This window comes from Phoxinus phoxinus (genome assembly GCF_949152265.1).
Source record: "Phoxinus phoxinus genome assembly, chromosome: 23".
In the NCBI taxonomy this organism is placed as follows: Eukaryota; Metazoa; Chordata; class Actinopteri; order Cypriniformes; family Leuciscidae; genus Phoxinus; species Phoxinus phoxinus.
This window is the reverse complement of record NC_136898.1, coordinates 6950447-6967572: the sequence shown is the minus strand read 5'-3', so window position 1 is coordinate 6967572 and position 17126 is coordinate 6950447. Positions and strand designations below refer to the sequence as shown.

At 40.7% G+C, this 17126-nt stretch overlaps 1 protein-coding gene across 1 annotated transcript; it reads left to right on the top strand.

Annotated features, from left to right (window-relative positions):
• Nucleotides 1-254: 254 nt before the first annotated feature.
• foxred1 (FAD-dependent oxidoreductase domain containing 1) lies at nucleotides 255-17056 on the top strand. The gene is made up of 11 exons (XM_079599700.1): nucleotides 255-483; nucleotides 12010-12230; nucleotides 13433-13543; nucleotides 14265-14383; nucleotides 14523-14617; nucleotides 14697-14798; nucleotides 14893-14969; nucleotides 15101-15261; nucleotides 15626-15755; nucleotides 15838-15942; nucleotides 16124-17056. Exons 1-11 carry the CDS (start codon nucleotides 378-380, stop codon nucleotides 16376-16378), a joined length of 1482 nt encoding a protein of 493 aa, XP_079455826.1. The 5' UTR covers nucleotides 255-377; the 3' UTR covers nucleotides 16379-17056.
• The last annotated feature ends 70 nt before the right edge of the window (nucleotides 17057-17126 follow it).

Below are 17126 nucleotides of genomic sequence, written 5' to 3'. Positions count from 1 at the left end.
GGTCCGAGAACCAAGCAGTCCATTTTAATGCATTGAAATAGAACGGATTTGTTCCCCCATACATACATTAAAAATAATATTTAAGTTATAATAATTAAAATGCATATTATTACACTGAGTTTCCGGTTTACAGTTCATATTACGGCTGGGAAAATTCACACAATACAAGGGGAAATTATCTTAGCAGTTTATGTACACGCTCCCTACTGGCCACTCATGAAACCACATACCGGTATGTGGGCTGGTCTTCCTGTGGCGTCATTGTGAGCATGCGCACATGGCCAAATGTTTTACTCTCCACTGTGAGCGGCGTGTCAGTGGGAAGGTGATTGGAGTGTATTTTCCTGAATAAAGACAACAGTCTGACGACAGTTGCAATGTGGCGCAAGTTGTTGGCCTCCGTCCCTGCTTTCAGAGCTCCGAAAGCGCCCTGTCGGAGTTTTAAAAGCAGCAGCAGGAGAGCTGAAAAGGACTTTAATAAAGGTGAGTTGATCCACTTAATATACTTCATATATTTATACCCTATGATTTATACCAGTATGGCATGCGTTAAACCCTGCAGAGCGAAATTTAAGCAGTGGCAAGAATCACGCGTGCCCTCCATACATTCTCGTTTTTCTAATCCTAGTATGCTAAAGGTTAGCTTATTAATATGAATTTGGTCATACTGGCGTGTGGCGTTGAGCAGTGTTGCCAGATCTCGCGAGACAAATAAGCAACCAGGCCTGTGAAAACAAGCCCAAAACAAGCGACTTTTTCTACGGAGCCCCCTAGGTTTAGGGAAGAGAAAAATAAATAAACTGTGTGCAGTTTTACAATCCGTGGGGACGGATTTTAAACTGTGGGTACAGATTGTCAATACAGTACAGTTTATTTATTTTTCTCCCCCCTGACCATCAGGACATTGACCACAAGAGGGAGTTAAACCACCTTTTAACATTATACAACTTTAATGGATGTGTGACAAGCTACATAGGTGGCTACCTTCAGCTCAGCTCTCTATCTCGATTCGTTCTGTTTGGAGACCGCGAACCCAATGTCCGTAAGCCTCATTGAGGAGAACGGTGCTGCATTTTTTTTATGTTTGTCTGTGCTAGCATGTTGTACGAGGTCCGCATGGTGTGCACGTATTTCACACTTACGTTACATACTCTGCACAGTGCTTTTGAGGCGCCCCCCGCGACGGGTTTGATCCATTCTTTTACTCCTTTCTCTTTCTCCCAGTCTTTGTTATACCTCTTGCCGTATTTCGCCAACTTTGTCCCGGGCATTTGTTCCTCCAAAAACACTATTCTACAATCCAGTCAGTAAACATCAGTCGCTCGCAACTCGCGCGCATTCATTTAAACGTCACTCACTGACGTTTTCCTAACCAGAAAAAAAAAAACAGATTGCCCTGCCTCTGATTGGCTAGTACTCGTTGCCATCTGGGTCAAACTCCTACGTTTAAATAGTTTATATACTGTCTATTTGTAACCCGTGTCGTGGCAAGTGTGTTACCCTCACCCTCCTCAGTATAAGACACAGAGGGGCGTGAAAGAAGACACTGCTTCAATCTATGGACCAGCGATCAGAAGACCAGAATTCGCTCAAGAGACTGTGTTAGCAGCAAAGAAGCACAGGGACACACTGTTTAAGTTGGAAAAATTGGCAATTTGTATTTAAAAGGAATAACAAGCAATTAAAACGAAAGAAAATGTTCAAAAAAGCAATAAAATTAAACTCAACACATCAACAAAAGAAAATAAACCAGAAATGAATAAACTCTTATTTATATCCTTATTATCTTTCCTAATTAGTCTCTATTTTTATCTACTATAATTTATACGGTCTATTTAGTTTTAAATCTAATTTTACCTAACTAACTTATTTAGGTATAATTAAGATATCTGGTTTCTTTAGCCTAGTTATTTGAGTTATTCCTAATTTGTCTTATTTATATTAAGAATACTTTTCTCTTTTGGTCTGATTTAAAATGTAACTCTTTTCAATTTCAACCTTTCAAATTTCCTTTCAGTTCCCTCTTATTACCCAAAAATAGAAATTATGAACTCTCAATCAATAATTCAAAAGAAATAAAATCACAATATAAATTGAAACAAAATAACAAAAATAAGGCAAATAAATCAGTGTCAAATTATCTCAGTGTTCACAGAAATCTCAATGTGATATGAGATTGTACTAGTTCTCAGCTCCAGTGCAACGTTCCTTCACGAGATCCTTCTTCCGCACACTCAAATTAACTCACGGTTCAGTCGGATAGGAAAAGAAACCATGTACTCGACTCTACCACACAGTTCACAGTGCGATTCTCAGTTCTGATCCTTATTTGGGCATGGCTCGCCAGTTCCTGCTTGCACCAACTCTCGAACTTTCGCAGTGAAGCAGGGACATCTCACGTGTAGCTTCCCCGATCCTCGATCCTCATTCCAGAAAGCAGCATCCAAACTCAGCAAATAGAAAATGGCAGAAAAAAACAAAACAAAATCCCGAATGGATATAAAAAAGAAATGGAAAGCCCAAAGGGGGGGGGAAAGGAAAAAGAAAAGAAAGAAAAAACCCAACCAAGAGTACTCCAATTATCAATTAGAAAAAGTTCGCGGCAGCTCTTTCAGCTTTAGGCCCGTACTTGAATGCACGTACAAAAAGCTAGTTTCACTTTTACTCAAAATCAATCACAGTATCAAGTTCTGTTTCTATTTCTCAAAATCTTTGTGTTCTATATCTCTAAATCTCTCGAAACAAACTACTAGCTCGCTCAAGTCTCTTTCTCTTCTCAGATCGCGCTCACTGCTTCTCTTTCGGTGCTTAACGTGCTTCTCTCGGAAAATGATCATTGCATCATCTCTCGACTCCGATGACTCCACCCACTAAGGTGGCCAACTCTGATTCGTTCATTAGGACCAATCACTGTCTCATTAAATCAAATCACTCTTCTCTAATTTATGTATTCTTATTTTCTCTTTTCTTTACAGATATTTAATAAAATAACTGTTCATTCACATAAGTGTCAGTCTCTTTATTTTCTATTTCAAAAAATAAAAACATCTTTAGTAACCTGGGTTACACCCTCCCCTCTTGAATACATGCACGTCCCGCTGCATCTACACGTTTTGGGATTGAATCGAAACCACAGGTACAGCATTAACAGAAGCATTTACTTCCTCTAAGGCAGTACTGAATGCCTCACTTAGACCTTGCAACAGAGATTGAATCACTACGGTAAGTGGATTCCCTAACTGGGGATATTCAAGCCTTTTTGCAGGTCTTCGCTCTCTTTGCGAACGTCTGGGGATAACTCCCTCTTCAGACTCTGTGTCATTCTCTCGTTCACTTTGATCAATTTCAGTGTCTTTAGCTTCACTCAGAACTGGATTCTCTTCATTTCTGTTTTCACCTTCACAACCAATTTCTGTTTCAGCTTCCTGAGAAGGAAACTCAGAGCGGGGATCAATTTCTGGTTCTACCCTCACTGGAATCTCTAAATCAACACGAACAGGTTCCATCCCAACAGGAAGAGCTTCCGCTTCTCCAGATTCAGGTAAGTCAACAGGGACATTCCAAGGATTTCGACAAGGTAAGTGCTCGGGGCTCACCAAAACTCGGGTTTCAAAATCCAATGTATCCCTAAATGCAGGATTAATGAATCGATCAGTGTCAGACTCATATTCACACTCAGATTCTGGCTCTTGTGAATCATTATCATCTGCACAGGCTCTAGTTCTGGGCCTGCGAACCCTTTGCTTAGGCTGTTTCTCATGTTGACTCGGCTGCAAAAATCCACAAGGTAACAACAAGTCACGATGTAATGTCCTGAGGGGACCACTCTGCCCAACTGGTCGGACAGTGTACACCGGTAAATCGCCCGCTCTCCTAACCACTTCTTGCACTCCTTGCTCCCACTTGTCTGCGAGTTTGTGCTTTCCTCGCAACCTAACATTGCGCACAAGAACTCGGTCACCCTCTTCCAAAGTTGAATCAACCACACGTTTATCAAACCTTCCCTTGTTGCGCATTGCTATCTTAGCAGAATTCTTCTTAGCTATTTCATAGCTCTCTTGCAACCGTTCTTTCAAATCTTTAACGTACTGAGAGTGAGATTTAGCTGGAGATTCCGCTGGCAATCCAAAAGCTAAATCTACAGGCAGCCGAGGAAGACGTCCAAACATAAGCTCATAAGGAGCATACCCTGTTGTATCATTACGCGTACAATTGTATGCATGTACCAAGGGCTTTACAAACTCCTTCCACCTAGACTTCTTCTCATTCTCTAGCGTTCCCAACATTTGGAGAAGTGTCCGGTTAAAACGCTCTACCGGGTTACCCCTGGGGTGATAAGGCGTAGTACGAATCTTGTGAATACCCGCTACATGACACAACTCTTTTATTGTACGGGATTCAAAATCAGGTCCTTGGTCACTATGTAGCTTTTCGGGAAACCCATAATGTACCAGAAAGTTTTCCCACAAACTCTTCGCAACTGTACGAGCCGTTTGATTCTGGGTCGGTACTGCTACGGCGTATTTCGTGAAATGATCCGTAATAACCAATATGTTACTGGTATTACTGCGGTCTGGCTCTAATGACAAGAAGTCCATACAGATCAACTCCAAGGGTCTACTGGTTTGAATGTTAACCAGGGGAGCGGCTCTGTCTGGAGGTCTTTTTCTACGCACGCAACGTTCACACGTCTTGATCTTCTTCTCCACGGCTTGGGACATTCTTGGCCAAAAGAATCTGGACCTCACCAAGTCTAAAGTCCTCTCAATACCCAAGTGCCCCATATCATCGTGAAGACTACGCAACACCATGTCTCTTAGTCCAACTGGCAACACTAACTGATAGTGAGAGACTCCGTTCTCTTGCTTCTTCCTATACAACACTCCGTTCTTCAACTCAAATCGACTCCATTCTCTCAACCACAATGCTAAATCAGATGGCTGACCCCTCAGGGTACCTGGCTTAGTTCCATTTCTCATCCACTCAACTATCACCTTGAGCTCTGGATCTTTCTCTTGCCATTCTGCCAATGCTGCCTCAGAGAGATTGGGAAGATCAGGCAACCCATGCTCAGTCTCATGTTGCAACTCCTTCGGCAAAGCATTAACACAATGAGCGAGAGACTCAACTAATGTAATAGAAGGGTGTGTCAAACTGAGACTTTCAGGTAAACTAATCACCTGATGCCTTTCACATATGGCTTTCACTACATCTGCCATGAGAACATCAGACTTGTTTTCAGGATCTGCAAGGTGATGAAGTGTAAACTTCTCAATTCTTTCTCGTTCTTTCTGAGAGACCAAATCATCAAGAGGCTCACCATGTGGACGCCGGGAAAGACCGTCCGCATCCTGATTCTGACTCCCAGCCCTATATTGGAGTTTGAAAGTGTAGGTTGACAAACTAGACAGCCAACGGTAGCTGGTAGCATCAAGTTTCGCAGATGTTAAAACGTACGTCAAGGGATTACTGTCTGTTACAACAGTGAAGTCTGTACCATACAAATAATCACTAAACTTAGCTGTGACAGCCCACTTCAATGCAAGAAATTCCAACTTATGTGCCGGATATTTCGCCTCACTTTTTGTCAATCCCCTACTGGCGAACGCTACCACTCGCATCTGCCCGTCCTGCTCCTGGTACAATGCCGCACCCAGCCCCGTAGTACTAGCATCAGTGTGGAGCGTATACGGAAGTCTGGGGTCAGCAAAGCCCAAGACAGGAGCAGAGGTCAACTTTGAAATAACATCATCAAACGCATTCTGACATGCATCAGTCCATCGATCACCAAACTGCTCTTTTGTGTTAAAATACTCGCTCCCCTCTCGTTTTCCACTGCGGCCCCTGCGCAGTGGAGGGTACCCTTCAGTGAGTCCCGTGAGAGGCTTGACCATTTTCGAGTAGTCACGCACAAACCTTCTATAGTACCCCGCAAAGCCTAAGAAAGCTCTCAACTCTTTTAAATTTGTGGGTCTCGGCCAAGTTTTTAGAGCTTCAATCTTAGCCGGGTCAGTCTTTACTCCGTCCTTTGAAACAACATGCCCCAAATACTTGACTGATGTCTGAAAGAAACGGCATTTTTCAGGCGCTAGCTTCAACCCGTACTCCTTAAGCCGGTTTAGGACCTGGACTAACCGCGACTCATGTTCTTCTAAAGTCTTTGAAAAGACAATCAAGTCATCAATGAAAACTAAGACCTGCTTCCTGTGAAGATCACCCATACACCGCTCCATTAACCTCTGGAATGTACTTGGCGCATTTGTGATTCCCTGAGGCATCCTATTGAATTCCCAGAAGCCTAGGGGACATACGAAAGCAGTCTTGCACTTATCAGCTTCATCCATTTCGATCTGGTAGAATCCAGACTTCAGATCAAGTACCGAGAACCATTTGGAACCAGTAAGCACAGAAAAGACCTCCTCTAGATTTGGTAGCGCGTAAGCATCCTTAATCGTTTGGGAGTTCAACTTCCGAAAGTCGATGCAGAGCCGAACCGAACCGTCTTTCTTCCGGACCACCACTATGGGCGAAGAAAAGGAAGACTCGGACTCGCGAATGACTCCGGCAGAAATCAATTCCTGAAGATGCTTTCGAACGGCATCGATGTCTTGAGGGTGAATTGGACGTGCCCTATGCTTAAAGGGTGTCTCATCTGACAATCTAATCTGGTGCTTCACTTGACTAGTACAACCAAAGTCAAGATCATGCAAAGAGAAAACTTCAGGCATGGAATTTAGCCGGTTCGAAATTCGCTCTTTCCAATGTGAAGGCAAAGGAGAATCTCCAAAGTCAAAGGTAAGGTTGGCAGAGGTAGGTGCTGATGACTCTACTCCGCAAGAACTCTTGGTGCTCTCTATCACTTCCTCTACAGCGTAAATCTCTGCAAGTATAGCTTTAGGTGGAATTGTTATATCAGTCCGAGTGTCATTCTTAAGCAGAACTGACAGCTGAGAGGATCGTCTGGATGGTAAAGTGTGTACACAACTCGCCACCGAAAGACCGCTGAACGCTGGGGTTGAAGGCGGTTCAAGAGCTATCAATTTCTCTAAGCAAGGTTCCCGAAGCTGAACATAGCCATTCAAGACTACTGTGTTCCCGGCAGGCACAACCTCGGGGATAGCTCCCATCAATTTCACATGTCCTAATGGTTCACTGCTAGCTTGCCTCCATCTCGCTTCAAGGACTTTAAGCACTGCCTGATACCCATGAAGATTCGAACAAGGATTATTCTGTTTCTCGTTGATACAGTGACCATAAAGCACATCCAAGGAGTTGGTACCTACTAGAACTTGCGACAGACTATTGAGGTCCGGAACTACCAAAGCTAAGGTAGGAATTTCAATTTCTGCACCCACAAACTCTTTCGGAAACTTCAAGACCAACTCTATGTACCCTAGATACGGAACTGCTTGTCCATTGGCTCCTTCTACCTCTAGTAGGTTTCCCAATGACTTCAACGGATGATCAGACAGGTGCGACTCGTAAAACGACTGGGGAATGGTAGTAACCTGAGATCCTGTGTCTAGGAGACAACTAATTTCTTTACCCCCAATGATAATATGCGCTGTGCACTTTACTCCTACTAACCCCTCTGGCAGGTTCTTTAAGGGTGATCTATTCTGATTACTCGCAACGGCCGCTTGCCTATAACACTTAGGGCGGTTAAAGTTACACCTTGTCTCTGTATGCCCCGCTACAGAGACATCCCCTAGTTTAAAGACAAGGAAGAATTCCCGTGCAGAGAGTCCCACTGGGCCTGCTGCTCTCTCAGCTTACGACGCTTTTCTTCAACTCTCAAGGGGTTTGCTGGATTATCACAGGCAACAGCCAAATGACCGTTCTCTCCGCATCGGAAACAATATCCGGGACGAGGCCGATTGGCCATTTGTTGGGCCCTTCTAACATCTCGACCAGTATCTGTCTCTATCAAACCAGCAGTCACACGGGAGTGATCTCTAAAATTTCTCTGAGCAACATTCTGAGCTTGCAGTTCAGCTACCTGTCGTCGTAGGTTAGCGACTTCTAAGCTATCTGAATCTTCACGTTTTGCTTCTTGAGTCATGGAAACTCGCATAGCGGCTATCTGAGCACGCAACTCTTCCACTACTTTTCTCAAAGCATCAAATTCTGTTTTCTCAGAACATCCGTTCTGGCGTTTCTGATCTGAACTTCTACCTAAAGTAGCAAGTTGAGCCTGAGCTTCTGCAAGTTGCTTTCTTAGAGAATCTGTTTCAGAACTACTAGCATTTGGTGTTTCATGAGAATACACTGACACTTGCTGGGTGGCAGCTCGAGGTTTCGGGTAACCAACAGGAGGTTTTGGCAACCCAAGGTGTTTTTTCATTCTCTCTTCTTTGGAAGTACGTTTATTCTCTTCTGTTCGAATTAACACAACCAACTCGGCGAAAGTGAGTGGCTGGGTTCCGCTCTTCCCTAACTGAAGGCTGTCAATGAGACCATTATCCCAACATCCCCTCATAAACTGCTTCAAAAGACAACGATCATGATCTTTCTCCGCGATACCTCCCCTCTTAATCGTCGAACTCAGAAGAACTTGCAACCGGTGCAAGAAATCGGATGACTTTTCACCTTGGTTCTGTAAAGTGCCCATAAACTTGGCCAACAGTTCGTCACCATCCTCTACGGAACCATACACTGATTCTAGCAACTCAAGGTACACCGCAGGCAGAGCTGGAGGTCGCACGTGCTTCACTACGTCTGCGGCAGGAGACAACAAGCTATCTAGGATCCTACGTACTCTTTGCAAATCGGAAATAGCCGGATCACTTAGCAGGAGTTCTACACTTACTCGCCAAGTGTCAAAGTCAGGTTCATTTGGAGGACGCGGGCACCTCCCTGAGAAATTCCTAAGACGGACTGAAGTTTGCTGTAACATCGCAGCATCAGCTGACTTCACTATGTGCTCTACAACCATCTTTTGAATACCTGGTGGGTCTACAACATTTATGGGGAAACCAGAACGAGTGGTCACTGTAACACCATCAACGGTGGTTTCTGGAAAGGCCATAGGGCCCGTCTGTCTCTTGATTGGGTTTTTGAATTCTAAATCTCGCATTCCTACTGTTTCTGTCTTACTGGAATCATCACAGCTCACATTTCGCGCTCTCTCTGGAGTACAGTTGGTAGAGTGAACTTCCTGGAGTTCATTTAACTCCTCCTGAAACACATTTGAAAGAGGTTTCTCACTGGCCGTCTGGTTACAGACGCTAGCCAAAGCTCGAACTTGAAACATGACACTTGGATTCGAAAGACTTCCCAAAGTTATGGGTAACATTGGCGCTAAGTCCAGCATTGCAGAGCTGTGAGCATATTCTACAATGGCATGCTGATGGAACTCAGACGTTTGATCGTCAATTATCAAATTACGTTTAACTGAGCCATACCTTTGCAAGAAAGTACTCAGCTCATCATCTGTTTCGGTCAACGTGAGACCTTTGACAATAAGCGCATTTGCTACGTCCACACACTCTCTCTCAATGATTTCCATTGTCAAAACGCAAGATCAACGCTTCTGAGAAAAATTTGGTTACTAATTAGCTTGTTTCCTAATACTATCCTTGTTGCTAAGCAACAGTCTCCTGGCTGGCTCGCCAACTTTCTGTAACCCGTGTCGTGGCAAGTGTGTTACCCTCACCCTCCTCAGTATAAGACACAGAGGGGCGTGAAAGAAGACACTGCTTCAATCTATGGACCAGCGATCAGAAGACCAGAATTCGCTCAAGAGACTGTGTTAGCAGCAAAGAAGCACAGGGACACACTGTTTAAGTTGGAAAAATTGGCAATTTGTATTTAAAAGGAATAACAAGCAATTAAAACGAAAGAAAATGTTCAAAAAAGCAATAAAATTAAACTCAACACATCAACAAAAGAAAATAAACCAGAAATGAATAAACTCTTATTTATATCCTTATTATCTTTCCTAATTAGTCTCTATTTTTATCTACTATAATTTATACGGTCTATTTAGTTTTAAATCTAATTTTACCTAACTAACTTATTTAGGTATAATTAAGATATCTGGTTTCTTTAGCCTAGTTATTTGAGTTATTCCTAATTTGTCTTATTTATATTAAGAATACTTTTCTCTTTTGGTCTGATTTAAAATGTAACTCTTTTCAATTTCAACCTTTCAAATTTCCTTTCAGTTCCCTCTTATTACCCAAAAATAGAAATTATGAACTCTCAATCAATAATTCAAAAGAAATAAAATCACAATATAAATTGAAACAAAATAACAAAAATAAGGCAAATAAATCAGTGTCAAATTATCTCAGTGTTCACAGAAATCTCAATGTGATATGAGATTGTACTAGTTCTCAGCTCCAGTGCAACGTTCCTTCACGAGATCCTTCTTCCGCACACTCAAATTAACTCACGGTTCAGTCGGATAGGAAAAGAAACCATGTACTCGACTCTACCACACAGTTCACAGTGCGATTCTCAGTTCTGATCCTTATTTGGGCATGGCTCGCCAGTTCCTGCTTGCACCAACTCTCGAACTTTCGCAGTGAAGCAGGGACATCTCACGTGTAGCTTCCCCGATCCTCGATCCTCATTCCAGAAAGCAGCATCCAAACTCAGCAAATAGAAAATGGCAGAAAAAAAACAAAACAAAATCCCGAATGGATATAAAAAAGAAATGGAAAGCCCAAAGGGGGGGGGGAAGGAAAAAGAAAAGAAAGAAAAAACCCAACCAAGAGTACTCCAATTATCAATTAGAAAAAGTTCGCGGCAGCTCTTTCAGCTTTAGGCCCGTACTTGAATGCACGTACAAAAAGCTAGTTTCACTTTTACTCAAAATCAATCACAGTATCAAGTTCTGTTTCTATTTCTCAAAATCTTTGTGTTCTATATCTCTAAATCTCTCGAAACAAACTACTAGCTCGCTCAAGTCTCTTTCTCTTCTCAGATCGCGCTCACTGCTTCTCTTTCGGTGCTTAACGTGCTTCTCTCGGAAAATGATCATTGCATCATCTCTCGACTCCGATGACTCCACCCACTAAGGTGGCCAACTCTGATTCGTTCATTAGGACCAATCACTGTCTCATTAAATCAAATCACTCTTCTCTAATTTATGTATTCTTATTTTCTCTTTTCTTTACAGATATTTAATAAAATAACTGTTCATTCACATAAGTGTCAGTCTCTTTATTTTCTATTTCAAAAAATAAAAACATCTTTAGTAACCTGGGTTACATATTGTTTAAATAACATATAGAAAATATCTGCTTGACAACTTATTATGGAGCTGGGATCAAGCCCAAATAAGCAACTACACTTTAGAAACAAGCCCAAAAAAACGCGACCCGCGACTATCAATATTTGTAAGCGACTTTACAAAAAAACAAGCCCAAAGCCGCTTATAATAAGCGGACTTGGCAACACTGGCGTTGAGCGTCCAGTCATGTAATCTAATCAACATTCATGAGCCAAGTCTGGCTCGCAGTAGTCATTCGTCCATTGATTGGCCACCTGCCTTAACTACCTCTTTCCTCTCAGCAAATCAGTGAGGGCAAACTTAACGGTGCCTAATTAATATTCATAAGTCTTTGTAAATTCGACTCCTGCATACAAATATTATTCAGACTAATACAAAACAGTAATCAAACATCGAATTTTTTTTAATTTTTTTATTCTCTCTCACAATATTTTATATCTAAATAATCCTAGTCTGTTTGTTCGTATATTTCTCTCTTGCATTTTTAGGATAGAATATATTTACCAGATAAAATAAGATTTTTCTTATTTTAGCAGTTTATGTACACGTTTTAGAAAAAACTTATTTTATCTGGTAAATATCTTCAGGAGAAATTTACCACAAACCAGCATTACATTAACATACAAATTTCGCAGCCTTATCTAACAATATTACAAACACAGTAGGTTTCTAGAATTGTTGGTAATGAATCATGATTTAATCTCTGTCTCCAGCCAATAAAACATATACCCAGAAAATGTTTAGGTTATCTGTCATGTAACTCGTTGCAGAGCTGGAAGCTCAGTTCCGGGCATTTCGGGAGAAAGCGGCCGCGGCGCTGCCGGGCAGTGACTGGAGCCCGTTTGAGTTGACCCCTGGCCTGCCCCCTGAGAGGGCCGATGTGGTGATTGTAGGAGGGGGAGTCGTGGGATGGTCCATCGCATACTGGCTGAAGAAGAAGGAGAGAGTGAGGGACGGCCTGAGAGTGCTGGTGGTCGAGAAAGACCCTACTGTGAGTTTATCCAAGGGCACTTAGCAGCATGTCTCAAAAACTAGTGAGCATGTTTTTTTGATTCTACAGAGGTGTTGTAAAGGTAAGCAGCTCACTAGGGTTTGAGACAGAATCTGCTATATACTGTAGGATGTTAATAATCATTATTACATCTTTTAAAAGTTCACCCTCAAAAAATCTTATAATTTACCTCATGTCGGTCAAGCACATAGATTTTCTTTCTTGTGTGGCGCTTCAAACAGACATTGGCTCATATTCATGTCTAGGGGAAACAGAATGAAATTTAATCAAATAATTACAAGTGGACATTTATATTAATTTAATTCGATTTAAAAAATTCAATCTAGGTTTTCACTGAGAAAGGTTTGATGATGAATATCAGAGTAAAAATAAGCAAAATGATCGTAACTTGGATAAATATCACTATTATGGTAACACAAACCTCAGTTCAAAATGCACAGAAGTTTTAAATTAAATATATTCAAGAAAATTTGATTATGATCCTTTTTCCCTGCATCATCAATTACAACGAAACCAAATTAGATATACAATGCAACCCCTTCAATTCAAATGAAACAGAATTAAAAAATAATAATCGGCTAGGGATTTTGTACGTCAGAATGTAGGCTCGCTAATGGTGACGTATAACCCAGAAGCGCTGCACTGTTACACTACGTCAACAGCTTAGGAGAATGACATGGAAGAGAAGAGATGGTTGAATAAAGTCGTTATTTTTGTTGTTTTTTTGCGTAGAAAGTATTCTCATCTCTTGATAAACTTAAGGTTGAGCCACTGTAGTCTCTTGGACTATTTTAACGATGTCTTTACTAACTTTTCTGGGCTGGTAGATATCGATTACCTAGTAGCCTATGAAGGAGTGAGCCAGCTCTCAGATTTAATCAAAAATATTTTAATTTGTGTTCCGAAGATGAACGAAAGTCTTACGGGGTTGGAACGACATGAGGGCGAGTAATTAGTGACAGAATTTTAATTTTTGGGTGAACTAACCCTTTACCAGCAAACACTGAACCAGACTATCTAAATTCTGAATATGAACAAGCAATTCCATTGGATCCAGGATCAGCAGAGCCAATCAGCTTGTGCCATCTGGTAATGATGTGATTGCTTTCAGAATTATAGTTATATATTTGTGTGTGTGTGACTTTTTGTTGTTGTTGTTCATTGTACAATTCCTTCTGCAGTATTCTCAGGCGTCGACTGTGCTGTCATGCGGTGGAATTCGGCAGCAGTTCTCCCTGAAAGAAAACATCCAGCTGTCAATGACTTCGGCTGATTTCTTGAAGAACATTAATGTAAAACATTTTATATTGCACTGTTAAAAGCTTACTGAAACACTATTCTTGTTACAAATGCACTGTATCATACAGAAATTGTTACATGAAGACTAGGTATTAGTATTTCTAGAAACTTTAAATACATATTTTGTTGTAAATAGGCACTTTTTTTTTGGAAATAGGCTAATTTTCCAACTCCCCTAGAGTTAAACAGTTGAGTTTTACCGTTTTCGAATCCATTCAGCCGATCTCCGGGTCTGACGGTAGCACTTTTAGCATAGATAATTGAATCTGATTAGACCGTTAGCATCTCTCTCAAAAAAATGACCAAAGTTTCGATATTTTTCCTATTTAAAACTTGACTCTTCTGTAGTTACATCGTGTACTAAGACTGACAGAAAATGAAAAGTTGCGATTTTCTTGGCCAATATGACTAGGAACTATACTCTCATTCCAGCGTAATAATTTAGTCATTTTTTTGAGAGAGATGCTAACGGTCTAATCAGATTCAATGATCTATGCTAAGCTATGCTAAAAGTGCTACCGTCAGACCCGGAGATCGGCTGAATGGATTCGAAAACGGTAAAACTCAACTGTTTAACTCTAGGGGAGTTGGAAAATGAGCCTATTTTCAAAAAAAGTGTAGTGTTCGTTTAAGTGTTCAGCAGGAGCATTTCTGCTGGTTTAGAGTTTGAGAATACTGGTAAATTTGTATTTCTGTTCTGCTGAAATGCCACAGAATCATCTCTGGGTGGTAAATGAAGACCCCGTTGATCTGCAGTTTAATCATTCAGGATATCTCTTCCTCGCCAGCGAGAAATCAGCTCATATTATGGAGGAAAACTACCACACTCAAAGGTGACAGGACAAGTTGAAACACCTGATTTAATTTCAGGATATCGAAATTACTTTGTGTTACCTCAACCTTTCCTATCATCTGATAAACAGGCTCACAATACAAAGTTAAAGATTAATAAAACCAAGATTTCATATGTAGACACGCTGGTGCGAAGGTCGCCCTCCTGTCACCGTCCCAGCTGAAGGAGCGATACCCCTGGATAAACACAGAGGGCGTCGCTCTGGCTTCTCTTGGTTGGTGAATGTTTTCCAATCTTTGATACATCTCACATGTGAGCTTTGTTACTGAGTAACGTATTTATTCCTCACCAAGGACTAGAGAACGAGGGCTGGTTTGATCCCTGGTCTCTCCTTAACGCTCTCAGGCGCAAGGCCATGTCCATGGGAGTCTATCAGTGCTTCGGAGAGGTCACAGGTCAGGATTCACAATTGCAAATTTTGTCAAAATAATGTTGCTGGATTAAAAAAAAAAAAAAAAATCTTGTGATTCTTTTAAATGTGATTTTCAGGTTTTAGATGCTCTTCAAATGTGGCAGAAATCGCGGATGACGACTTTGTTGATGTCAAAAGGATAAAATATGTCAATGTAAGTTTTTATCTCAGAACCCGCCAGCTGTATAACACACTGTTTTGAAACTCGCTTTCATCGTCTTCAAATAGACGCTCTAAAGTTGAGGTGCACTGAGAGCATTACAGAAAGAAGTGATGTCGTTGTAGGTGCAGATGCCCAACAGTCTGGAGTATCAGCCCGTGGAGACTGCCATTGTGGTAAATGCAGCAGGTGCAAACTCCGGGAAGATCGCCACCATGCTAGGCATCGGATTAGGCCCGAAAGAATCCATATCTGGTATTCCGTTTCCTGTGGAGCCCAGAAAGAGGTTAAGACTTTTTTAGAAGTTTTTATATGGTAATTTGCAATGGTTTCTTACCTACTTGGATGAATAAGCAGTGGCATACACTCTAAAATAAATCATATTTTTATAGAATTATTTAAATATTATAATTAATTAAATATAATTTGTTTTCACACACTAAAAAAATTATAATTGTAATTTAACTGAATGAGCAGTGCTAAATAATCTAAAATAACTGTTGAAAAATATTATAGATATTATACTATATATATAGTAATATATTAACTAAATGGTTTAAGTAATTAATTAATTGAATCCATTCTTTGATCCATTCTCCAAACAATTATTTGTGGAGTCTCACTGCCTGCATCATTGGTATCTCTCACAGGTTTGTTTATGTGGTGCATTGCCCCGATGGACCAGGGTTGGACACTCCATTTCTGATTGACTATTCAGGGGTTTACTGTAGGCGAGAGGGACTGGGAGGAAATTACATCACAGGAATGTCACCAGAGGAGGTACAGGCATGTTTTGATCTGAACTCTTCATAGTCTGCATGCATTTGTTCATTCATTCATATATTATTTCTGCCTTTTGCAGACAGAAGAACCAGATGTCAGTAACCTTGATGTGGACCACGATTTTTTTCAAGAGAAGGTCTGGCCTCGTCTGGCCAATCGTATTCCTGCATTTGAACAACTGAAGGTGAAAGTCGTTATATAGAATTGTTATTTATGTTGGACTAATTTAGCAGTTTCTGATGTTTTTAAGATGGTAAAGTGCAGTATATGGCGTAGAACTGTGTGTGTGTGTACTAGAAAGTGCAGGTAAATTCTACCGCTTCATTTTTCCCCCCAAATGAAACACTTTGCTTTATATCTGTCAGGTTTCAAGCGCGTGGGCTGGATTTTACGACTACAACACCTTAGACCAGAACGGCATTGTAGGAATGCACCCTCTAGTGTCCAACATGTACTTTGCCACGGGCTTCAGCGGTCACGGACTACAGCAGTCTCCTGCGGTCGGACTCGCCGTGGCTGAGCTTATTCTGGACGGGGGCTATAAGACCGTCAACCTCAGTGCTTTTGACCTGAAACGGATCTTCCTGCGGGAGCCCATACTGGAGAGCAACATTGTGTGAACACTGAAGAGCACAAAATCATAGGGTATGCGTCCTCAGGATGGAGGCACTTAACATGAACGTTGCAAGAAGCACATCATGATTCAGACAGAACTCTCAACGCATCAATGGAATTGATTTTTCAGGAGGATGAGTTCAGTTTGGTAAAACATTGTAAGAAAGCTCAAATTATTAGGACATTAAAGAGGAGTAATCAAGGCTGCTGTGGTTTCAACAAAACATACTGTTCAAGAAATATTTGAAATGACTTATGGTAGAGATCGGGGAATTAATTTGGTATTTTGTAATTGCATATATTTAAATATGCATATGACATGAATCATGAAATATCATTTTTTTAAAATTATTTTCTTAGATTTGTTTCAGAAATGAATACCAAAAATAATCAAACTTTAAAAGTTTGTCCTTAAATGTGAACCATCATTCATTGACTGAATTGTATAAATCTGTACATTTTTAAACGTCTGTTAATATGGATGTGAATACACGTGAATATTGTGGAAGATTGACGAATTTTTATTTTATTTTATGATTGTTTATTTCTTGTTTTATATATTTAAAAGCAGAAAATGCCATATATATAAATATATATATATATATATGGCATTTTCTGTTTTACTTTAAAGTGTGTATATGTGTATATATATAAGAAATTAATACATAATTTAAAAAAGAAATACACTTTAAGCAGAAAATCTGAAACATTAACACATTTTAAAATGCACATTTACAGCATGCAAAAATGAAC